This window comes from Ochotona princeps, chromosome 8 (assembly GCF_030435755.1).
Source record: "Ochotona princeps isolate mOchPri1 chromosome 8, mOchPri1.hap1, whole genome shotgun sequence".
Lineage (NCBI taxonomy): Eukaryota > Metazoa > Chordata > Mammalia > Lagomorpha > Ochotonidae > Ochotona > Ochotona princeps.
Genome location: NC_080839.1, coordinates 43,910,320 through 43,936,002, shown reverse-complemented (window position 1 = coordinate 43,936,002; position 25,683 = coordinate 43,910,320). Strand labels below are relative to the sequence as shown.

The following is a 25,683-nucleotide window of genomic DNA, read 5'->3' as shown; positions in this document are numbered from 1 at the left end:
ATCATAAACTTATATACTATACTGTATATAAGTATATAAATGTATAAACTTATATACTGTACTGTAACAGAACAATGTGACTTGGGATTGTCTTGAGGTTGGGAAACCAAGGCATTGAGAGAAAAGTTAACAACAGTTCAGGTCTGAACTGCTCAGAACTGAAGCTAAAAGCAACCTGATTCATACTTCTCCCACACTTTCTTCCCCTGTTTCTTTTCTTTTATTAAAACATGGCATTACTATGTTCCCAGGAGCAAATTATAATTAAAGTAACCACAGTGTAAAGCTCATCAACCCAGAGTCTTGCAGTGAAGGGTAGAGAAGCTGGTTAGAGAAGAGGCATTATGTAATGACCTAATTATGAGGCCTGCCATCTGCCTAGGAGTCACGCCTGCCTGGTTAGGGTTCCCTGATTATGTTCTTCAAGAAAGATGCTGTGTTGTTAAAGGCACTATGAGTGTGATGGTGGAAAGGGGTGAGAGAGGAAAACTGCACTAGAAATGTTGGTGTGCTTTTTTTTTCTCCACCACCCCCCCAATTTTATTTGAAAGATGAGAAAGAGACAGTGATGGCTGTATTCAGGGATAGAATGGACAGGAAGAGAAAAGGTAGGAGAGAAATGATTCTAATTAATCTTGTGTATGTGGTAAGAGAGAGTGCCTCTCCCTGTTGTCTGACCTCTTGTGAGTGTATGAAGGGGAGTGGTTACATGATACCACCTCAAAGTCCCGGATGAGGAGGAGTACATCCTGGAGAAGAAGTCATATGATTGACAGTAGGTAGACAATATTACATTGGGCAGGAGAGACATGGCTTCCAATCCATGACTCTAAACTTGCTATCTGCCTCTCCCATTTCATTCCTTCCTCTGAGATTTCCTATACTTGTCCTTAAGAGTTGCTGAAGCATATAGATTCATCTCATTTTCTGTATATACTTTCTGCTGAATAGGTGTATAGGCTTTGCGTGTCCTAGGTTTGGAAATCTTTCCCTATCTCATTTGCTGGGTCCATCTCATGAGTCAGAGAAATTCAGACAAATGGCTGTGTCCTCTACATTGTCATTGCTACCCTGGAAAGTTGCCAGACTTTTTTGTTTTTGAATCGGCATCTGAGGACCTTAACTGGTTCACAGGATCAACCTGACTCACCATTTGTATGCACCTGGGCATGATCATCTCAGCAGAGGAGGCAGCACAACATGACTGTGTGCTCTGGTGTCAGGACACACACCCTGGGATACTGAATTCAGCCTGCCTAGGACCCATGAGATCCCTGGCCTGCCACTCTCAAACCTTTCTTAAAGGAGGTTGGTGGATTATGTTGGCAATGAAACAGCCTGAAGGACTCTAAGCATAGAATGCAGTAGTAGAGCGGCTCAGTGGCTAAATCCTAGTCTAGCATGTATTAGATCCTGTATGGGCTCTGGTTCATGTTCTGGCTGCTCCACTTCCCTTCCAGCTCCTTGCTTGTGGCCTGGGAAAATAATGTGGATGGCCCAAAACCTTGGAACCCCCCTGCACCCATGTGGGAGACCCAAAAGAAGCTCCTAGCTTCAGATCGGCTCAACTCTGGCTATTGTGGCCACTTGGAGAGTGAATCAGCGGATGGAAGATTTTCTGTTTGTCCTTCTCTCTGTAAATCTGACTTTCCAATTAAAAAAAAATCTTTAAAAAAATGTAGTGCTAGAAGGTTCATTGTTTTGTACTAGTAGCCAGTATTGAGGAGGGGTGCTTAGGTAAAGTTGGCTGTCAGGACAAGGCTGAGGCCCCACTTTTGGACATTTTTCTCCATGCAGGAGACGAGAGTAGAAAAACTCCTCTGCCGCCTTATCCTTTTAAAAAAGTGGGTGTTTTGTGCTGTTGGTGAAGGCCCTTACTGTGAAAAAATACACACATAATCTTGAGATAAATGAGACTGCATCAACTTAAAATTGAAACGCTAAGTTCAGAGTACCTGCTGAATGGCCTGTAAGGAGACTCAGGGCCAAGATTCAGATGATAGAAAGCGTGCAGGTATCACAAAAGTGGCAAGTGAAAAGCACATGTCTTTGGACCTGTTGCTGGCTTTGTGCTCAGGTTGAGTGTGTGGACTGTCCACCGGGAGGCTCAGCGCCAGGAGACTTTGGGCAGACCTACCGTTTGTCTGCCTGTGCAGTCAGTACACAGGGAATGCCTTTCAAGGCAGTTATCATACTTCCTGTACTCATCAAGAGTATCTTTAATGGAAAATCTCTTTTTCTCTGGATTTTGAAAATGTGCCAATATTGGGAAAAATCAGAGAGTGAACATCCCCAAGGAAGTCATGTTTTGCCAGTTTCTCGCACTCCTCCTCAGCCATCAGAAAGTTGTCTTAAATAATTGGTAATTCATATTCCTCTATAGAATGTGGGAGGGTGTTTGAGATGTTTCACACCCCCAAACAATCACACAGAAGGGGCTCATACCTGGCTCAATAGGTAGGAGATTTTCATGCCTCTAATTTCACGCCACACTTCCATTTTACATTTAAGGAGGTTCAGAGAATTCCATTGGCTTGTTCAAGATCAATTTGTCATTTGTGGGACTTGGACCAAGTCTTGTCCTTCTTGGCCCATGGCCCTTTCTGTATCTCTGATGTGGATATTGGTTTGAATTGTTGCCTGGAATTCTGTGGCAGTGGCACTTCCATGTGACTATGGTAGGCATCTGAGTGCACAGCCATGGAGATAACCCGGGATGGGAATGGGGCACTCACTGGTGCCCTGACTTCCAGCAGGGCAGTCCTCAGAGCCGTAGCAGTGAGGTTTGAGGCATCAGATGTCATCATTCTTTTCCTTAAGTTGGCAAAGACCTTGGAATAGGCATTTTTATTTCCACAGCCAAGTCTGCTTCTTCTGTTCCCTTTGATCACTGCTTCTTGTTGGGCCCTCATTGTAAAACAACCTTGCCATAACCACTACCTCCCTCTTTTTTGTTTTCATCCTGACTTTTCAAACAGTCAAACTTTAGGTTGAGCCCAACATCTGGCTTAAGAGATTTTTCTATAGGGTCTTGAATATTTTGGCAGGGTCTTGATATTTTCAATATCATGTGCATTATGATATTCTTCCTCTTTTTTTTCCCCCTCAGTGACAAATTTTTTCAGGAGAATAGGAATTTGCAAAGTCATTAGTTTTCTTCCTTAGACAAAGACAGTCCGCCTAGTCAAACTTCTCTCTACCTCTCCACCCTCTAGCCTCTGGTAGGGTTTATTTGGTCATGTACTTGCTCAGAGATTTTTGATATAAGGCAATATATCCTAAGTGTTCTTGGAATACTGTGGTTTTGGTTTTTATTTCAAAGAGATCACAAATATCTCCTGTCCTGGGGCAGCAGTTCCCCAACCTGGCAGATAAACTATATTGTCTAATGCACGTAAAAAAAGAAAGAAAAAAAAGTCCCAGGGCTCACTCAGTTCTGGTGAGTCAAACCCTTTATCGGCATTTAGCCCTTTACCAAGTATTTTATCAGTGATGTATTATGTACTTTTATCTGGAGAATAAGCTGCATTGTGATGCAGTAGGTAGAGCCATGACTACACAAGCAGCATCCCAGTCCCGGTGCAGTAGCCTCGCGGCAAAAGTCCTCACCTTGCATGCGTCAGGATCCCATATGGATGCCAGCTCTGATCCTGGAAGCCCCACCGATTTCCATCCAGCTTCCTGCTTGTGGCCTGGGAAAGCAGTAGAGGATGGCCCAAAACCTTGAGACCTTGCACCTGCGTGGGAGACCAGGAAGAAGCTCCGGGCTCCTGGCTTCAGATTGGCTAGTGTGCCAGGGAGAGATGGAAAAGACAGCCGGAGTACTCTACTTCATTTTTTAAATTAGAATGGCAGATTTACAGAGTGGAGAGAAAGAAAGATTTTCCGTCCAGTTGTTCACTCCTCAAGGGGCCTCAATGGCTGGAGCTGAGCTGATTTGAAGCCAGGAGCTTTTTCCAGGTTTCCCGCAAAGGTACAGTTGTTCAAAGGCTTTGGGCCATCCTCGACTGATTTACCAGGCCACAAGCAGGGAGCTTGGTGGGAAGTGGAGCAGCTGGGACACAAACTGGCACCTATATGGGATCCTGGCAGATGCAAGTTGAGGATCTGGCCACTTTGCCAGGCCCTTAATTTCATTTCTTCCATGAACTTTTGGAAAAGGGTATTCATAAAATACAAATGAATTTGATGTTTAAACTTGAGCCCAATCCCCCACATATCTCCTTATATAGGCAAATATAGCAAAATCTGAAAAACCTAAAATACAAAAAGTTCTGTATACTTCAGATAAATACTCAACCTGTACTTAATCCATGCAAAAAATGGTATCCCTAGTTGCCCAAAGACAGCCAAATGTATATTTTAGGGCTGTATTTTTAAATAATCAGCTTTTTTAAAGGTGCTAAGATTAAAAACAAAGTAATAAAAACAACCTTTTTTAACCTAAAGTGTTTTATGCATGTCAATTTCTAATCAGTTTATCATAAATGTACATTTTCATGTACTTTCTTTTTAATCCCTGAATTAAAACATTTCTCTGCAGTGCAGTAGATCTCATTTGGCTCACTGCAGGTGGGCCAATTGATTTATAAATGGGCTGCTTTCAAATATATTTAGAGAGTTCTTTTCACTATTAATTTTTACATTACTTCAAAGAGAAGCAAAAGCCAGACTCGCTGTACAATAGTGCAGTAAATTGTAAAATAACAAAATCTTTTGTCCTCTCAAAAGACTCTAGATAAATTCATAAGCTACTATATGGGGAGTGTTAGGTTCTAGAGACAGCAGGAAGGATGAAATCAGGAATGGGGCTGCTCTGGGAAGAGGAGAGAGAGGAGTGCATTTGGGACACCCAAATCCCATGTCCATGTGCCTGGTGTGAGCCCTGCTGTTCTGCTGCAGATCCAGCCTCCAGCTGCAGGGTATAGGAGGTGTTATGCTATCCTTGTGGAAGACCTGGATGGAGTTCCTGCCTTGGCTTCAGCCTGGTCAAGACCAATTATTGGAGTCATTTGAGGAGTGAACTGACAGATGGACAATCTCTGGTTCAAAAAGGAGAGATGTGAGGTTGGGGGACAGTGGACAGATTCAGGGCTCTTTGAAGCCTGAGAACTCTTGCTAAGTTGGGGCAGTAGAAAAAAGAAGAATGGAGGTCCCTTTCAGTGGTGGGGTATTTTTAAATGATGTTTTTGACTCTAAAAATAATTTTAGATAGAAGAGTGAGTAGCTTTGCTGTATAGGCCAGTGGGAGCTGGGGAAGAAGATGGTGACCTCAGACAGAGGATCGGCTTGCATCTGAATCCAATTCTGTGTCAAGTTGTCGCTGTACACGGCTTTGGACTATCAGATTTCCTTAGGATTGAGTCACTAATCGCAATGCAGCAGGCTCTAACTGCTTCCTATTCAGCATTCAGATCAAAGCCTCAAATCTGTCTTCCTGTTTGAAATTTCACTGAGCTCACTTTTGCAACTCCACCCCCTACTCCAGTAAAACTATCCTGTTGGTATGTGTGCATGGTCTGATGTTGTCTAATGCTAACTGGTTTTCACTTCATCCCAAACCCCTGGCTTGCAGTAATTAATTGCAGCTAGAAACCTGAGAGGTGGGGTGGTTGTGACCCCGTTTTTAGCTCAAGGAGAGAGGAGGGGAAGGACAAGAGTTGTACTCTTTGCTCCTCCAGCACTGCCTTCCCCTCCCCCTCAGGCCATGTTGCCCCAGCTGCCTGATTTCCAAGGGTTCTTCAGTGAAGATGAAGGTAAGAGAGATACCTAGGGGTGGTAACAAGTGCCATTTAAGAAAAAGAACCCCATCCTTCTCTTCCCCGTCTCTTTTGGTGCTAGCCCCCATTGAACTGTGCTGCTCTTCTTTTTGAATCCATCCCGACTCCATTTGAAACAACTCCTGGTGGCGATAAAGAAGGAGATAGCTTCCCGGTAGGACCTGGCCTCCTGTTTTTTTTTTTTTTGCCATGTGTAGATTGCATCTTGTCTCCTGCTGGCAGGTTGGACCCAAAGGGCAAGAGGAGTCAGAAGCAAGAAGGAAGGGATGTAACTAAAGCTTTCCACTGAAAACCCCTCCCGCAAGCTGCCCTGGAAAACCCATCTCCTCTGTTGAGCCAGAGGGCGGAAGATGGTGTATGGAAAGTCAGCACTTGGCTGTCCTATGATCCTGCCTGTCAGCCCTCCCAGTGGTAGGGATGGGGGGTGTTAACCTGGATGATGCACAACAGGAGGAGGCTGCTTACATTGTTTCTCCCTCCTGGTGGGAGAGTAAATTCTGCAGAGGATCCCAGTTGCACCAGACTACACAGTGATCCATTCCAAGTACTTGAGGCCAGAGGCTAGATAGTGATAAATTCAGTGGATTTCTGGCTTTCCTGTGTCTAAACTTCCTTATCAGTAAAATAGGTCTTGAGTACCTGAATGGTGATGTAAATGAGTACCAATGTAACAAAGACAATATGAAGTGAAGTAATGGGTGATGGGTAACTTGATGAGACAGTGTGGGTAGGATATAATGGAAGATCCCTTGAAAGCACACTTTGTGGAGGTCTTAAGGAAATGAACCTGCTAGGCACAAGCCAGGAGCAGGTTGTACTGCTCACAGTGAGCCTGCAGTTCGTCCCCTGGGCAAGAGGAGTGTGGCGTGACTCGCCTCCCAGGCTTGTCATGGGGATACAATTAGATAATGCATGTGAAATTGCGTGGTGCAGAGCTGACTCTCAGTACTGCTATTTTTGGATATGTCCTAAACAGATGTGCTGTAAAGTAGCTGGAAGCTGTGATGGAGAATAGGCCGTTGACACCGGGAAGTGTTAGAGTGTAAGTTTCCTCTCCTTCTATCTGGATGGTATTTGTGGTATTACCAGAACAGTTTGGAGACTGCTGTGCAGCATGCTGGTGCTTCTGGGTCACTGACTTGCTCTTGTTCCAGGGAGGTTGTGGAGGCCACTCTCCTCTAGGCATGTACGGACGTGTCACCAGGTAGACCTGCCGAGGTCTTGATGGAGGTTAATGGAGCTGATTATTACAGTTCATTCATTCCCTTCCATTCAGTTGCTTTTTTGGCTGTTGATGTGGACATGTGTATACCTTAATTAAAACTCAAGCATAATTGTTACCATCCAAATATTTTAGAATAGTGGTCTGGTAAAGATGAATGCCCCCCTTATCACAGAGCAAGGAGTGCCAGTCATTACATATTATACAGTTTCTGACTGGGAGGATTTTTCTGTTTTAATTCCAGAATAATCACTTGGGCAGAGCTTGGGCCAAGAGATGAGGAATGCAGAGGTCGTGGTGGCAGATCCAGGGCGGGTGTGTAGGGCCCCTGGGGGGAGTACTCTCCTTTCCAGGCTCTCCTGCTCCTCCTTTGTTCTGCCCAGTGCAACCCCCATCCTCCCCGGCCAGAGCACATAGGCATTGACCCACCTCTCTACCCTGACCACGATACAGAGCAGGATCATCTTCCAGGAGTTAGTTGGTTGAGAGTATAGTCAACAGAGAAGCAAATTAATGCCAAAACTCCGTGATAAATGAAATACCAGAATTTAAAATAAAGCCATCCTGGAGCTGGAGGCAAAAGAAAAAGAGAGTGCTGGTCTTGTTTGGGATTTAAAAACTTGAAATTTATTCTGTGGTTTTTGCCTTAATTTTGATTTTTTAAAAAATACTGCTGTGAGGGGCAGTCATTCTGCCAGCAGTTAAGATGCTGGCTAAGACTGCTGTAGGCCTTTTGAGAGTACTGGGATTTGCTACCTGGCTTGTTGCTCCTGATTCCAGCTTCCTGCTGAGGCCGACCCTGGGTGATAACAATGATGGTTTCTGCTACCCATGCAGGGTTGAACTCTAGGCTCCTGGCTTCCTGTTCTGGCCTTTGTGGGTGTTTGAGATGTGAACCAGCTGGTGGGAACATTTTCTCAGTTTGCCTCTTACAAAAACTGAAATATTATTTATCTTCACTCTTAAATTTGCTGTACTCCTCTCAGTTTTGTGCCTCACCCTTCTTCTGGTTTTACACCAGAGGCAGAGGAAGTCTCTGCAGTTGAGGTCTTTGGTAGGTGCTGATACGCTTTTGTTCCTTTTTGAAGACTGTCTTTCTTGTTACTTTCTGTATATATTGCAATTTTAAAATTTTACTTTATTTGAAAGTTGGAGTTACAGAAAGAGAGGGAGAAACACAGAGAGAGATCTTTTATATGCGGGTTCACACCCAAAACTGGGAGCCAGGAGCTTCTTTCACACAGGTACAGGGGCCCAATGAATTGGTCCATCTTTTGATGTTATTAATTGGGAGTTGGAAGAACAGCTGGAACAGGAACTGGAGCCCATATGGAATTCCAGCACTGCAGGCAGCAGCTAAATATTCTATGCCACAGTGCTGGCCCCTAAATACTATTTTAAAGACAGAGTTTAAAAGGGAGAGACAGACGAGAAAAATGGCTGTCACAGCTGGAGTCGTCCAGCCTGAAGCCAGGAGTTTGGTCCTGTTCTCCCATGTGGGTGGCTGGGGCCCAAGTGCTTGGGCCATCATCTTGCTGCTTTCCTAAGTGAATCAAAAATGGAACAGAGGGGGCTGGTGCCCAAATGGGATGTGGGTGTCGAAAGCAGAGGTTTAGCTTACTGTGCCACTATGTAGGCCTCAAGATTCAGTTTCTTAAGTTCCCCCCCATCCAGGTTTGTTTAGCATGTTTTTCTTTAAAAACTAACAACTTTTTATAATAATTATTATATATATGTATTATATATATTTGTATGATCACTACAAACTTAGAAAGTAGGAAAAGGATAAGGTAGAAGATACTTTTCAGGAATCCCATTATCCACAGACAAGCCAGTAATGGAGATTTCTTTTTTTAAATTCATTTATGCGAAAGGCAGAATGAGAGAGAGAGACAGAGACAGGTCATCCATCTTGTTCACTCCCTAGATGGTCACAGTGGCCAGAGCTGAGCCAATCCAAAGCTAGGTGCACTCAGTCTCCTGCACTGGTACAGGAGTCCACAAACTTGGGCTGTCTTCTGCTGCTTTCCCAGGTGACAAGCAGGGGGCTGGATCTGAAATGGCGCAGCTGGGGCATAAACAGGCACCCTCATGGAATGTTGGGGCCACAGGTGGAGGTTTAGCATACTGTGTGAAAGCACCAACCCTAGAGATTTTTTAAAATATGTTTCTGTCAAAAGCTTTGTATTTTTCACTAACCTTTTTGTTGTACCTATATAGTTTTACATAGCCAGAGCTTTATATCTGTTTTTTATTTACTGTATTTTAATGTTTAAAATGTTAATATTTTACTGGCCATATTTTGTGCTTTTGTATGGATGAACTTTTTTTTTTTTTAAAGATTTTATTATTATTGGAAAGCCGGATATACAGAGAGGAGGAGAGACAGAGAGGAAGATCTTCCATCCGATGGTTCACTCCCCAAGTGAGCCGCAACGGGCCGGTGTGCGCCAATCTGATGCCGGGAACCAGGAACCTCTTCCAGGTCTCCCACGCGGGTGCAGGGTCCCAAAGCTTTGGGCCGTCCTTGACTGCCTTCCCAGGCCACAAGCAGGGAGCTGGATGGGAAGTGGAGCTGCCGGGATCAGAACCGGCACCCATATGGGATCCCAGGGCGTTCAAGGCGAGGACTTTAGCCACTAGGCCACGCCGCCGGGCCCATGGATGAACTTTTAAAAAAAACCTCTTATTACTGGACATAATATTTTTTGTTTCTTTATGCTTACAGTTCCTCCATTTTTATCTTGAGTGTTTTTATGGAAATTTCTCATTATTTTCTTCAGATATGTTCCTAGAAGTGGACTTTTGGAGTCAAAGGATCAGTGGGCTTTTCATGCATGCAGTTGTGTGCTTTCCAGCGCATGACACCAAGGTTCCTGACCAATTTGCCTGTCTTCCCCCCCCCCCCCCCCTCGCTGCTTGCTGATGCCATAGCATACAGAGTACTCAGCACTCAAACCTAAACCCCTCCTCCTCTTCCCTGGCCCCAGCCCCTGCAGTACTACAGGATGCACACGTAGAATTATCCTGCACCTGTTCCCTCCATGTCAGAGGGTGGCTCGTTTCTCCATGTCCACTTCCTCCCTTTGGTGGTGTGGTGTGGACCTCTTCTGGCTTCTTCTGAGGCCCTCTGGCTCCTGAGAGAGTGCACGCTTCCCTCATTCAGCTTCAGGCGCTTCCTCCCCAGTGGCCAATTACTCTCCCTGACCTTGGAGCCTCTTTCTTCAGCCCTTCCTCCCCAGCCCATCTCTGCTCCCTCTTTGCTCTATTTTGATGGATATTCATGTGTTATCAGCCTACCTGAAGAATCTCACTCATTTGGCCTCTGGGCTGCTGTTGTCTTGGCTCTGCTTATGTGAAGCATGGCATCTCTGTTTTACATGGAGCCCTGGTCAAACCTGATCCCAGCTGTGCCCAGGAGAGCCTAGGAGTACCCCACACCTGGAGCTTTACCTCATGGCTGGAGCTCCCCCTCAGAGCTGGAGGCTGACTCCACACTCGGTTTCTCTGCCTGTTTCCTGGGCCGTACTTCGTTTGGCGTTCCTAAGCCTCTGCTTCTCCTTGAGGAGTATCTCAATCTCTCCGGTCTTCTCAGGCTGAGGTGGGTATCTGGGCAGACTCCTCCACTGTGTAGGTTCCAGTGTCACATGGCGCTGGGACCCACGTGAACTGCTTGCCTCAAGTGCAAAATTTAAGGGGGATACCCATGAGTCACTAATCAAAGTAAAGGCTATTTATTTGCATGTTTTAAAAATAAAAATGATTATGGGGCCGGCACATCAGCCTAATGGCTAAATCCTTGCCTTGCCTGCACTGGGATCCCATGTGGGTACTGGTCCATATCCTGGCCACTCCGCTTCCCATCCAGCTCCCTGCATGTGGCCTGGGAAAGCAGTGGAGGACAGCCCAAAGCCTTGGGACCTGCACCTGCGTGGGAGACCTGGAGGAAGATCCTAGATTCGGATAGGCTCCACTCTGGTCGTTTTAGCCATTTGGGGAATGAAATGGGAGCTGGAAGATCTTTCTCTCTGTATTCCCTTCTCACTGTATATCTGCCTTTCCAATAAAAATAAATAAATCTTTTAAAAAATGAATGTGAAAAAAAGACAGGAGAATAAAACCTCAGAATTTAAGCACAGTATCAGTCACTGTGCTGGGACAAAAAGGAAAGTCAGACTCTGCGTGTCTGAGGCACGTACCTCCCTGCCCTCGCCCTAGACTCGACCCTCTCCGGAGGCCCAGCTTGCCAGTTGGTGCAGATCATTCTGGAAACTACTTGCCTCCTGGACAGGCCTCCCCAGTTCTGTCCATGGATGAGCTTTTCATTCCATCTGATATGGAACATTCCAGTCTGTGTGTTTCCTCCTACTTGAGGGCTGAACCTTCTCTGTGATTGCTTTCTAATAAATTCAGGTAAAAATGTGCTTCCCAGCACCCCTATGTCCTACCTGTTCTGAGTGTCAGGGATCTTGTCTCCCCTACTGGCTAATCTAGACCCAGTTATCAGAGAAGGTACCTAGGCCGTGTACCCTATTTCATTTCCCTGTGTCCTTTTCTAAATAGATTTTTAGTCATTTTGGATTTTCATGCATTGTTAGTGTAAGCTCTGTATTTATGTAAATATAATCTGTAACTTTAAAATCCTGACTCATCAAGTGTAAGTTTTAAAAAGTATTTATTCATTTTATTTGTTTGAAAGGCAGAGAGACAGGAAGCTGTCCATCTGCTGGTTCTTCCTTGGAATTCCCACAGTAGCCCAGGCTGAAGCTAGGAGTCAGAACTCAATCCAGGTTTCCCACATGGATGACAGAAACCAAGAACTTCAACCGTCACTTATGATACACGTTAACAGGAAGCTGGGGTCCAGAGTGAAGCTGGACTCAAACACTGACAACACTGTGCCAAATGCCATCACATCAAGTGTAATTTTATTGTTTTATTTTTTATATGTATAGATTTTGTCTTTTAATAATGATTACATGGTTGATCAGGGTGGGAAGGATACAGGTTTAGGGAAAATTGGGTGAACTCATTGTTTCTAAATTTGTTATTTCTTGTTGTTGTTCCTGGGAGAAGGGGAGAGACAAAAGGGGAACCCACTCATGGCTTTACACACATCCCAGTACCCAGGGATGAGGAACCACCACCTCATATCAACCCAGAGTCTCAATGTGTACATATTCTGAGGGTTCTGTCCAAGTGGTTTGGATAGTTCTGAAACGCTGCTGATTTCACCAATCCAAGGATGGTGTCACCCTCCCCAGTGTCCATTGGCTCCATTCACCAAGATTTTTTGCTGTCATTGTTTCGGGTAGTTGTCCAGTCTATTCTGTTTTCCTTCTTCTGACATAACACCAAACATGCTGCCATATTCTTCTTTTACAACAAGGCCTGTGTCCACCGCTCCGTCTTTTTCATTAAGTAGGGCATGTTTTTGTAGGAGAATCCAAGAACCCGGGCCTGGCATCCCAAGGGTTGGAGTCCCCACCCCTGGGGCTCACAGACCTGGCATCCATCTTGCAGTTAGGCCCCAGGTCCCAGGTCAGGTGACCTGAGCCGTGCGAAATCCCACATCCCTTGGGCTCAGGAACCTGAGACTCACTTAGAAGGTGGGCCCCAGGGTCTGGGCCAAGCGACCCAAACCCCACAAGTTCCCCTATCTCAAGGACTCAGGAACCCAGCCCCTACCACACAAGTAGGCCCCTGGACCTGAGCCAAACTACCTGAGCCCTGTCAGATAGGGCTGGGACTCACGTACCTGGCCCCTCTGGGCCCAGACTGGCATGACTAGCCTCACCTCAGAGTCCACAATCTTAATGCACAGCCTGGCCTAGTCTAGTCTGTTTCAACTCCTGCTGGTGGGTGCTGCAACCTATCCCAGCCCAACCTGATTGCTGTCCCAGTCCTAAGGTGAACTGACTGATGTTGCGGCCTGATCTGGCTCCTCCTGCCCGCTGCTCTGGTTCTCAGATTTGCCAATGGGTGTTATATGCTAGCCCAGACTGATCTGTCCCCACACCTGACCCACATGTATGCCAGTGGGTACTATACACCGGCATGATCTGGGCTGCTCCTTGCTTTGCTTCTTGTGCTCACCTGCAGGGACTAAGTCCCAGTGAAGGAGTTTCCCAAGCTGCTCCATCAAGTCTCCTCCTAGTGGCAGTTTTCGTGCACACCAGGGAGTCGTTGGCCCAAGTTGACTTTGTAAATGTGACTTTGAGCACTCTTTCAGTACTCTGCCCTGGATATATATTCCATTAAAACAATCTTTAATTGTTGCAATGATTAAAACTCTGAATCATATCACAGTTTACTTATTCTACAGACATATTGATGCAAAGTATTTTAGAGCCCTTGGATACAAAGAACAAAAACTTAATTCAATTAGATTAAATAAATAAATGTAAGGGAAGCTCCCAGAATGCATCAGCAGGAAGTGAAATGAGATGTGGTCCGGTTAGCTGTGTCCCAGGGGAGTCACTTGATATAATATACTTAGTCATCATTTCAGTATAGGGTAAGGAGTAACATAAATTGGATCAGTGCATTTTCAGCAGTGAGAAAGAATAAAGTCCTTGCTGTCAGAGAATATGGTCCTAGTGCGAAAGACTGGTATGCAGATAAGTGAGACACAGAGAAATGGAGTATGATCAGGACAAGAAGAACACGATGAGTGTGGGGTGAATAATCTGTCAGATGAATGTTCACTTAGTAGCCCTGGTTTAAACGGCACTAGTACTTGAAATACATTTGAACTTAAACTACACTTGAGCTGAGGCCTAGTACTTAGATTAGATGTTCCAATCAAGGGCATCAGAGGACACTGCCAGGCATTCTTAGAGGCTCGCTGTGGGCTCCAGTTTATGAAGGGCTTTGTATGCCCATTCAGGTAAATTTGACTATTAATCACCTGCTATGTGCTGACCACTGTACTACCCCCGGGATTCCAAGAGAAATAAATGACTCTTGCCATTTTTATTTTCTTTGGTGACTCATTTTTCAGTGACACAGAGAACCATCTAGAATTCTGCCACTATTGGTTCATAGTATTCTGTTCAGCCCTTAAACTGTAATAGAAATATTAATTAGGCCAGTGATGTGGCACAGCAAACCAAGCCACTGCCAGCATCTCATATGAATGCTGGTTTATGTTCAGCTATTCCACTTTGACTCTAGCCCCCTGCTACTGTGCATGGGAAAGTAGTTTAAGATATTCCAAGTACTTGGGCACCTACTGCCCATGTGGGAGATGCAGGTGGAGCTCCTAGATCGTGACTTCAGCCTGGCCCAGCACTAGCTATTGTGGTCATTCGAGAGAACCAGCAGATGGAATCTCTCTCTGTACTCTGCTTTTTGTTAATTTTTTTAATAGCAAGTATAAATTCTATCAAGGCAGAAAAGAGTGTTCCTTCTTCCTTGTCTGTCTGTGGACAGGTTAACTTATCCCAGTCACAATGTTGTGATACATGTGATTAATTGGAGGTGCAGGCCTAGTGTGTGTTAATATGCAAGTCAGGTGACTGTCAGGGAAAGGGAAAGGTTCCTGGAAGAGGTCACGTTTTAACAAATTGAAACTCCTTTTAACAGCCACAGGACTGGGACAGATATTCTAGGCAGAGGGAATAGTGTGTCTAAACCTGGCAGGTAAGCTGCAGCTTCATTCAAGTTCTGAAAGCATAGAAGCTGGGGAGGAGAGACCAAGATACAGAGTATAAAGAGTCTGCACTAGGGCCCGGCGGCGTGGCCTAGCGGCTAAAGTCCTCGCCTTGAAAGCCCTGGGATCCCATATGGGCGCCGGTTCTAATCCCGGCAGCTCCACTTCCCATCCGGCTCCCTGCTTGTGGCCTGGGAAAGCAGTTGAGGACAGCCCAAAGCTTTGGGACCCTGCACCCGCGTGGGAGACCTGGAAGAGGTTCCTGGTCCCCGGCATCGGATCGGCGCGCACCGGCCCGTTGCGGCTCACTTGGGGAGTGAATCATCGGACGGAAGATCTTCCTCTCTGTCTCTCCTCCTCTGTGTATATCTGGCTGTAATAAAATGAATAAATCTTTAAAAAAAAAAAATAAGATGAGTTGATAAGTTGGGTGAGTTAATAATGAAGCCAGTATAGCAGATGTGTACAGTCATGGGCTCTTAGGTGCTGGGTCTGTAGGTATCTGTACTATGTATGTATCATCTGTTCAATTTTATTGTGTGTTTGAAATTTTTTGTAATGAGATGGCTAGATATAAAGTGTCTCACATATTGCTGTATTAAGAAATTTGAAATTTATTCTGGCTTGAAAGGACTAATGAATACTGTTTTTTTTTTTTTTTTTTTTTTTGAGATGTCATTCTATTTTAAAGCAGATTTACAGAGAGAAGGAGAGACAGAGAAAGATCTCCCATCTTCTGGTTCATTTCCCAAGTGACCACAAAGGCCTGAGCTGAGCCAATCGTAAGTCAGGAGCCAGGAGCTTCTTCTGGGTCTCCCACGTGGGTGCAGGGCCCGAAGGCTTTGGGCCGTCCTCTACTGCTTTCCTAGGCCACAGGCAGGGAGCTGGATGGGAAGTGCAATAGCCGGGACTAGAACCGGCGCCCATATGGGGTGCTGGTGCTGTAGGTGGATGATTATCTTACTAATCCATTGTGCTGGCCTCCATCCTTCAATGAATGCTTTTAAGAAGTTATTAGGTAGGGCCCAGTGTGGTGGCCTAGCAGCTAAAGTCCTCACCTTGAACGCGCCGGAATCCCATATGGGTGCAGGTTCTAATCCTGGCAGCTCTGCTTCCCATCCAGCTCCCTGCTTGTGGCCTGGGAAAGCAGTGGAGGACAGTCCAAAACCTTGGGACTCTACACAAGCCTGGGAAACCTGGAAGAGGCTCCTGGCTTCAGATTGGCTCAGCTCTAGCCGTTGCAGCTGCTTGGGGAGTGAACAATCAGATGGAAGATCTTCCTCTCTCTCTCTCCTCTTCTCTGTGTGTCTGCCTTTCCATAAAAACAAATAAATCTTAAAAAAAGAAGTTATTAGGTAATGATTTTAGAAGAGAAAGAGATCTTATGTATAGAAAGTTAGGATCTTGTTTTTTTTCTTCTAGTCGGGCAAAAGGTAGATATGAGCTACTGGAAGAGTGGAGTTTGGGTTTCAGGAACAGAATTGTTTAAGTTCAGATTCATGTGAGTGATAGTGACAAGTGGAAAGGAGAAGAGTTGTGAGCTAGTGTCCCACTACTAGGGCCATGGCCTAGTATCTGGTAGATGAGAGTGATAGGCAGTAAGGCATGGTAGCTTGGACTTCAGAGGAAAGGCTTGACCTGAAATTAAATTGGAATGCTCTGAAATTTAGCATCTGGGAGCAAGGAGAGTCAGCCTGTCCTCTAGAGTGAGAGTATGTGCCCTCTCAGAACTGGAAAGTGTAGCTCTGTGTCTCAAAACCAGTTCTAATGAAAACTAAAGAGTTAAAATTTTACATGTTTGCTATGTTCTCTGACTACAGTGCTTGTCTCAGTAGAACAGAGGATACAGTCTTCACCTGGCTGCTGCAGGCCCAGTGCCACACAAGGAAATGCTCTGTCTGGAGCAGAATTCAGAACTACCTAACTGGGTCTTACCACAGAAGCAGTAAGCATGGCTCTGAAGCATGACCTTAAGCTGGCATGCTCTGGAATTAACAGTGCGAGCTGGGAGAATGTCAGCTCAAACTTCAGCTTTGCCCAGTTCCCCACTGTCCTGTGCGGAATGTGAGCCAAATAGCAGTGTCAAGTCCTGGTGGTCATGACTGGGGCTGGAGCCTACTGGTGTACAGCAAGGGCGATGTGGCCCTCTAGCTTGGTTTGCAGACCACTTTGAAGATTGCTGGCCCTTCAAGGGCCAGCCGTAAGGGTGCTGTGCTCCTTTAGGTGAGGGATGCTGTAGTACCAGGCTTCAGTGTTTGATTTCCTTTCTTTCCTTCTCAGCTGAAGAGCCTTTTCATTTCCAGCACACGTGTGGTTTTTCAGAGAAGAGATCATGTGATGACAAGTGCTGTTTGTTGTGGCAGCTCAGAGAGTTCTGCATGACACCCCATAAAGTTGCACCCTATGTGCCCTGGTCTGGCAGGAAGGGTTCAGCTGGCCCCAAACTCCTGTTTGGTTTCTAGGGTGCCAGGCTCAGCTCTTGGGTCTTTTCTCTGTATGGGCAGCCTCCCCGTCACCCAGAGGCGCATTTGTTAGTCTGTCTACATGGATTTCAAAATGATTCTGCAGCAAAAGAAACTTACCTTTAAATTCTGTTTTCCACAAACTTTGTTAAGTGCCCTTCTGTCTTTTACTGTATTCTAACCTTCTGGAAGGCTGGGACTATGCACTGCTTTTTTTTTTCCCTTTGGCTGTTGCCAATGCTAGTTTGTTTTTTTGATTGTTTTTTGTTTCCTTTGTGGTACTAGGAAAACAAGTTGTGTAATACTTGGGTACTTACTATGTAGTGGCACTGCACTGTGCAACAGAGATGCCACAATGAATCAGTCATCATCCCTGCTCCTGTGCAGTCCACAGTGTACCAGCAAATCCCTTTGACAATGCTGGCATTGGAAGGAAAGTAGAAGATGCCATACATGACAGGGATCTTCACCCACAGTCAGGAATGAGGGCTGGGGGCAATCAAAAAGGATGAGAGACAGAGAGAATCCACTGATTCACTCCCCAGGTGGCATATTGGCAGTGGCTGGGCCAGGCTGTAGCTAGAGTACAAGAGCCCAAGCACTTGGGCCCTCTTCCACTACTTACTCAGACACATTAATAGGGAGCTGGATTGGCAGTAGAGCAACCAGGTCCCAAACTGGCACAAGCAGAGGCATGCCACAATACCAGACCCGAGATACTTTTTCTTAACCTCCATATTTTAGGGTATTTTTTAGTCTATTGCCTGGACTTAAAAATCAGGAATTTTCACCCTAAATTCAAGCCTGTTGGAAATCTGAAGGTTTTCCAATACCTAGTCCACATGTCTCCCCAGCAGCACATGGCTGGCCTTGAAAAGTGACTGTGCTGTGAGTAGGGAGGGCTTTCTCTTTGCCAATCCCCTCCCCTCCCTGTGAGCTCAGTGTCAGCCACTCGGTGTCATGGAGCTCATTCTTTATGTGTTGTTGTATCTGGACTATTACACTCTTTTGGCTCTGTCTGCTCTCTGCAGCGTTTAAGCTTGTGCCCTTGATCTCAGGTAGTCATTCCAGATGGGAAATGTAATGACAGACAAGGCCTCATGCAGATACAGGAGGATTTGGGGTGAAAGAGGCAAGGAGGGACACCTCTGTTCCTTAGATACTCACTGTGTGCAAGGTGCCTTGCCTGTTGTTGTATCCTTTCTAAGGTTTCTCAGCTGCCCTTGACTGCTGAGGGAATGCCCTTAGGGAGAGGGTGGCTGGCCTGAGCCAGGTTTGAACCTTAGCTGTGGGATTCTAAAGGGGTCCTACATTGTTGGTCTCCAGCTCAAGTTTGTGTAGTAGCAAAGAACTCAGCCATCCCCACTCTCCCCACCTTCCCACCATGACTTACAGCAGTGTGGTTCTTTGTCTTCTTAAAATACAGAGAGATGCAAAATATTCTGTAATTTTCTCTTTTAAAGCAGTGTTGTCCTTTCTGAGCATTTTTTCCAAAATTACTGTTTAGCAGATTAAAAAAACAGAGTGGCTGTATTGGAAGCTGAGAATGAAGCAGCATTCAGAGTTCACCCCATAAACTGCGTGAGCTTTGCCTCCTGCAGCAGTAAGTACCTCCTGTAATCTTAGGGCTCTGAGGACTCAGTTTAAAATCCAGCAGGTCAGCCTGCATTTGTGTAGGCAACAACGTGGGGACCACAGGCATCAGTGAATCTGTCCAGTGTTGCCATTGCCTTTTTCTCTGTGTAAATTCCTCTTTCACTGGGTTCTCTGATTCTTAACAAGGATTCTGAAAGGGTTTTTTTTGCTTTAATTTTATGCTCATTTTTTCTTATTCAGGTAATTCGAAGAGAAACTGCATTAAGTAAGCAGCACTCCTTGGGTTTAGCCTAATTTTAGAAGGGAGTTTGTGAGGCAGGCAGTAGAGGACAAAGCTCAGAGAGAGACCAGAGTGTATTTTTTTGTGGTCGTGGTGTCCCATGGTTCCATTGCCTTGTGTCTTCTTTCCCTCCCCGATGGGCAAAGACTCTTTTTTTTTTTTTTTTTTCTGAGTGTCTTCTTTCCGAGAGGAGAAGGAACCAGTCATCAAAGCACTGGTAGGACTTATGTTAGGAAGATTTCCTTTTTACCTGCAAAACATAGCAGGTGGCAGATTTGAATGCTTAGAATATGGGTCTAATTTTAAAATATCCCGCAAATCCTCTCTGGCAGGAACTCCAGAAGCCCTGTCTCAGCACCACAGGGGTTTTCTTTGTCTCATGCTCTGGTGTAATCATGTACATTGTCTGCCCAGCTGCCTCCCATCACTACTCAGCTCATTAGGATGGTGTTCTTCTCATCTTTCTGCACATCTTCCCTCTAGCACCCCTCACTTCTGGCTAGGTGGAAGCACCCTGATTCATTCTAGCATGCTTTTTGTGTCTGATGTAGAGCCAGAAGAGCCAGTCTGAAGCCTCAGAGTGGCTGCCCAGAGTCCTCAGCAGGCTCCCGAGGAGGTTGTGCTTGGCTTTTGAAGAGATTACTGGGCTCTGTAATCTCTTGTTGCCATTGGAACTAAAACCTGATTGCGGAGCTGATGTTGTTCCCTCCTCATTACCCCCCACATGTTATAAATTCTCACTCACCAGCTTCTCCTAGCAGAGAACTGGGCCGTTCTGCCATCTTTGCTTGTCAGAAAGGTATAGTCCAATTTAGCTCAGCAATGGCGTGGTCCTGTGCTTAGTAAAACTGCTTTTCAGGAAAGTGGTGGGAAGCAGCCAATCCTGCAAATTTAAGTGGAGAATCTATAGAGAAATCCAGATGAAAACCACAGCCAGTTATCACTAGACACTCAGTAGAATTTTTGAAATGAACAAGACCCACAATACCCAGTGTTAATGAGGACTTGACACAACCAGAATGTAGCTATTGAGAATGTAAAGTGGTTCAACCACTGTTCAAAAACTATTTGACAGTTTCTTATAAAGCCAGGTATATACTTGACATAATGATACAACAAGGCCATTCCTAGGTAGTTTACCTAAGACAAGTCCAGTACAGATACTTGTGGGCATCAGAGGAGGCAGGGGTGAGCATTGGGTCTAGTGGTTAAGCCTCCAGTTGGGATACTTACATTCCGTACTGAAATTCCTGCTCCTGACTGCAGCTTCCTGCTAAAGTGCACCCTGAGAAGCACGTAAGAGCTCCGCAGGTTGGGGTCCTACCATCCATATAGAAGGCCTGGATTGACTTTTGTCTGCCAGCTTTGTCTTGGTCCAGTCCTGGCAGTTGAGGAATTTGAAAGCCAAACTGGCTGGCTGGCTGTGTCTCTGCCTCTCAAATAAAAAATTATAGAAGAAAAAACCTCTAAATGAATATTTAACTCATAATAGCAAAAACTAGAAGCAGTTCAAATGGCCTTCAACAACTAAATGGGTTAGGTAATCGTATATCTGAATAATGGCATAATAGTTGGCCAAAGAAGCCTAGCAGCTGATACAACTAATACTACTGTCCTCATGTAGCTGTGAGGAGAAATTTCAGAAATATTATGTTGAATACTATTCAATTCCATTTTTCTAGAGCAGGCATAATTAACATGAAAAGCAGATTCAAAGTTAATCTGGGGTAGTGTTAGAGGGGAGCAGAAATGACCTTTAAAAGGGGCATGAAGGGTTGTTGCTGGTGACAGATTGGTTGTGTTGATGATTACAAGAATGTAAACTTGTAAGAACTTATCACACTGTAATTTAAAATGGGTGCATTGTATTGTATGTAAGGTTGATTGGAAAAAAAAATGTAAGAGGATGATGGGGTATAATCTGAATTCTAATCTCTGTGTGTTCTTAAGGAAGGAACTTAATCTCAGCTTTTCTTTCCTTTTGGGAAAATGAGGACTATAGGTTGCTTACTTATGCCATTCAATGATTATACAAATATAACTATAATAATTGTGGAATAACATTAAAATATGTCATACACATTCGATTGCTTGCTTGGACTTGTTAAGCAGCGAAAGATGGCTCAACTCCTTGGGCCCCAGACTCACATACAATACTCAGAAGAAGCTCCTGGCTTTGAATCAACTCAGCACCAGACATTGTGGCCGCTTGGGGAGTGGTCCAGTGGATGGAAGATATATCTCTCTCTCTGTGTCTCTCCTTCTTTCTGTAAAACTGTCTTTCAAATAAAAATAAATAAACCTTTAAAAAAAAAAAATATATATATATATATCTCAGACAAATACTGGAGAGGGGAATGATAGTTCGTAATCTCCTATACAAGGAAGAAAGGAAAAAACTGCTAAACAGGTTTGAGATTATATATATAGTTATACATACATGAATTTATTTGCAAATAATTTTTTAATTTTATGGAATGCAGGCCATATCTGCCCTTATTGGCTATCGGTAAAATAAATGGGCTAACCTTGATCAGAAATTGGAAAACTGGATGCCCAGGAATTGTCTTAAAGTCATCTAGATGTATTTTTTAAAATATTTATTTATTTATTTGAAAGTCATAGAGGGAAAGAAAACAAAATCTTCCATCCACTGGTTCCCTCTTCAAATGACTGCAGTGGCTGCAGTTGGGTCAGGCCAAATTCAGGAGGCAGACACTTTATCTAGGCCTCCCACATAGATGCAAGAACCCAAGCACTTGGGCCATCTTCTGCTGTTTTCCCAGGCACAGAGCAGGAAGCTAGTTTGGATGTGGAACAGCCAGACGTCAAATCAGTGCAATATGAGATGCTGGTGCAAGTGGAAATTTTACCCATTATGTCGCAAAGCCAGCCCCAAGACGTATGACTATATAGTATTGGCCTGCCCAGCATTAAGATGTGATTTGTCCATGAAATTTTAGGTTTCCAGCTTATCTATGGAAATTAGCTGATCTGACAATGTGGACCACACGCATTAGTTTTCTGTACTCTGTACAACCCTTTGGAGGTTACATTTAAAAGGCAAGTTAATTCTTTATTGTGTGTCCACTGTGTGCTTAGGCCATGTTCTAAATTCATGGCAAATTGTGAATTTCCATCCACATGTCTACCAAACGTTAAGAAGATAAAATTAGACCAACAGAGCTGTATTTTTTTAGGGAAATGAGAGAAATCATGTTTCTTTATTGAACTAAAAAAGAAAAAACATTGTGTAGTAATAGGTAGACTGTTTGTATCAAAATTGTTGCCTTTTTGATTCAGTTTAGTTATAAGTAGAATTACCTCAGTGTTGCCCCCTGCCCTCCAGAAAAAAAGCCAGTAGGCAGAGTGATTGAGCCAGGCCACTGCATATTAGGTTTTCTTACCTCTGCCCAAACATCCCCATCTCAGTTTTAGGTTTTTCCATGTAATCAGTAATCTTGGGATGCAGTCCAATCTCAAATAGGTGTCTCTGTGGACAATCTTCTCTCTTGGCAGCCTCTCCACAGCAGCTGAAGCCCTGCCTAGCCGTGGCTGACAGTCTCACTACCTTGATCCAGGAGGTGGATACAGACTTGCGCTTGGGAAAGCTCAGTGGTGCTGTCTGCCTTCTACCTTCTGACCTCATGCTTCACATCTCATCTGATGCACTGTGACGATTGCTGACATGTTTATGCTAGCACATTCTGCTGAGTTTGGGTTTTGATCTCATGATCTCAGTGCTTCTCACCTTCCCTTTTTATATGCGTAGATGCTTAATAAGATGGTTTTGTCTGGGTTGGGCATAATGGTTCATTGCTTTTCTTCCAGATTTGTCATGGTCATAGACTTTTGAGTCTAAGCTGACACGGGTAGGCAGCTGACCCATTTCTTTAGTCCTGATTGTCAAGGTCATTTTACTGCTAGGGTACAAACAGCTGCAATACTCCCCTCTGGTGGCAGTTATCTCAAATTGCAGTACCATCAGAGTACTTCTGGAAGTACTGAGAACAGAGAACTTTGAACATTTCGCATTATTATTTTCCCCAAAACAAATGTGTAAGATATATCATGGTTTTAATAGTTTGGTGAGGGGAGTAAAAAATAAATAGCACTGCCTTTTTTCATTACAAAACAGATTGTTACCCTAAAGTTAAAATGTAAAAAAATATGTCTTGAAATTCAAAATGTGTTTAGAACATCCCCATTTTTTAATGCTAGGTTTTTTTTTAAAGTAAACACATGCACTGAAAACTCTTAAGATTAGCATTGATAACTGATAGGAAAGCATTATGAATAGACTTCAAAGCGTCTGTGAAAGTGAAAGTATTGAAATGCAACGATACATGACATGCAGCTAAAATGAAAAATTGTATGGCAAATTTTAGTGTTTATCTGAATATTGAAGAAAAACATAGTGACAATAAGTACATAAACGTGCTGTCTGGTAAATCATAACCACAGCACACTTGGAATATTTGAACCCATTAAGAATATTTTTACAAATGTATGTGTGATTTTTCTCTTTGAAGATTTTATTTGGAAGTCGGACTTAGAAGGAGCAATAGAGATCTTCCTTCCTCTGATTCACTCCCCTAGTGGCCGCAGTGGTTGGGACTGGGCCAGGATAAAACCAGGAGCCAGAAGTTTTGTCCAGGTCTCTCACATGAATTCAAGTGATTACTGCTGTATCAGGCAGATCATAAGGGAACTGGATCAGAAGTGGAGCAGTTAGGACTCAAACTGGTGCCTATGTGAGATGCCAGCATTGCAAGCAGCAGCTTAATCCAATCAAGCAGCATGGTCTGTGATTAAGCTTCTTTTTGGACTGCAAGGAATAGAATCATACTGACGTTAACTTGAGAAAGAATGGTTAATGTTGTAGAGCTACACCAGGAAATGCCATGGCCATTGCCCCAGGGGGCTCATATAGATGTGTCTTTGAGCCTCAGGATTTATAATGGCAGTCAGGACCTGCATCTTCCCAGAGGTCTGCTGTTTCTACAGTGGCTGCCGATTGATCTGTATCAGTTCTCCTTCTGGCTGATAGCTCCATCCTATATCATAACCTCAATCCTAGTTCCCATCAGATGACTTCCTCCTGTGTCCACCTCCATCCAACTAGTGTCCACCTATGTGCAAAGAAGAGCCTGGTGACTTTTTTTTTTTTGGCTGTCCATGGTCAGTGGACAGAATATTCAAGCAAAATGATGAGGGCGTATAAGGCAGGACTGTCTACTAAAACTACTGCTTATTCCAGTGCCTTCAGTTCGGATGGCTTTGCTGTATCTCATCCATCTCCAACCCCTTTTAACAGTGGCCTTAAGCACCCAGATAGTCATTTGGACAAGTGGTTGAGGTTATGAGTTCTAGGAATTTATGGAACACTAAAGTGTAGCACATTGAGAGGTTCTGGGATTTCCTGTTAGAATTACATAAATTTCTGTTGATGAGTTGTAAACTCTCTTTTAGAGAATGGTTAGCACAGGCATTAAAAAGTCTTCCCAGTAATCGAGCCATACTTGCCTAAGGTCTGCTGTTTAGAATGGCACCTTCCTGGCTGTAGTTTGTATCTTCTTTATAGCTTGTGGGCCATGGCTGGTAGGAGAGATCCTCAACATCTGTTGTTAGATTTGCACTAGGGAAAGTGGGAGGGAGGTGAGAGAGGATGAGAATGGAAGGAGATTCTTGAGATTAATTGACAATTATTGAAATTATTTCTTGGGGCTGGTGTTGTGGTGCAGAGGGTTAAGCCACCACTTGCAATGCTGACATCCCATAGAAGATCCAGTTCAAGTCCTGGCTACTCCACTTCTGATCCAGCTCCCCAACTAAAGCACCTGAAAAAGCAGCAGAAGATGATGCAAGTCTTTGGGCCCCTGTTCACCCACATGGGAGACCTGGGTGGAGTCCTAGGTTCATGGCTTCTGTTTTGCCTTACCCTGGGTTTTATGACTATTTGGGGGAGTGAACCATTGTATGGAAGATTCCTGTATCTCTCTCTTCCTCTTTCTCTGTCTGTCTGTCTCTCTCTGGTTCTGCTTTCAAAGAAATAAATAAATCTTTAAATAAAGAGAAATTACCTCTTGATGTCTCTGGTATAAAGGAAAAATTGCTTGGATATGTGTTAAAAAAAAGTTTTAACAGTAAAGTAATGCCTGGCTTCACAGGATTATGGGAAGAATGAAGCAATAGCATTGAAGTGTTTAAAACAGTGGTTGAAATTCAGTCAGATCTTTCTTCTGCTTTTTGAGAGTTCTTTGAACAACTGCTGCTGTTCCTCCTTTATCTTGCAACGTCTGGTTTAGGAACCATGTTTCTGTTGCTCCCAACCCTGTCTTTGAATTCTGAGGATCTAAGGGTGCCATCTAGATCAGGCCAGGCAGGCTGATGGCAGTGTAAGTACCAAAATGGTGACAGCACAGCCTGCAGCCACCATGGTCATCTAGCTGACTTTTAGAACACAACTCACTAACACTTCTGTGTGTTTCTCTCACAGGTGGATTTGCTATTGTGTTCCTGGTGAGAACAAGCAATGGGATGAAGTGTGCCTTGAAACGCATGTTTGTCAACAACGAGCATGATCTTCAGGTGTGCAAAAGAGAAATCCAGATAATGGTAAGGCTGTCCTCACACTTGGGACTCTTGTTTAATGTGGGGACAGAACGGCACAGGGAACTGGGACGGAA

The 25,683-nt window shown here is 44.4% G+C and overlaps 1 protein-coding gene across 9 annotated transcripts in view; it reads left to right on the top strand.

The window, feature by feature from the left end:
- The window catches only part of AAK1 (AP2 associated kinase 1), a 170,747-nt gene that overhangs the window by 53,862 nt on the left and 91,202 nt on the right, over window positions 1–25,683 (top strand). For 8 of the 9 annotated variants that reach the window (XM_058667913.1, XM_058667914.1, XM_058667915.1 and 5 more), the window contains exon 3: window positions 25,494–25,612. In XM_058667913.1, coding sequence (XP_058523896.1) covers window positions 25,494–25,612 — 119 coding nt within the window. Of the gene's footprint in view, window positions 1–25,491; window positions 25,613–25,683 lie in introns of those variants that run through there. The other variant, XM_058667917.1, reaches the window with a different exon arrangement.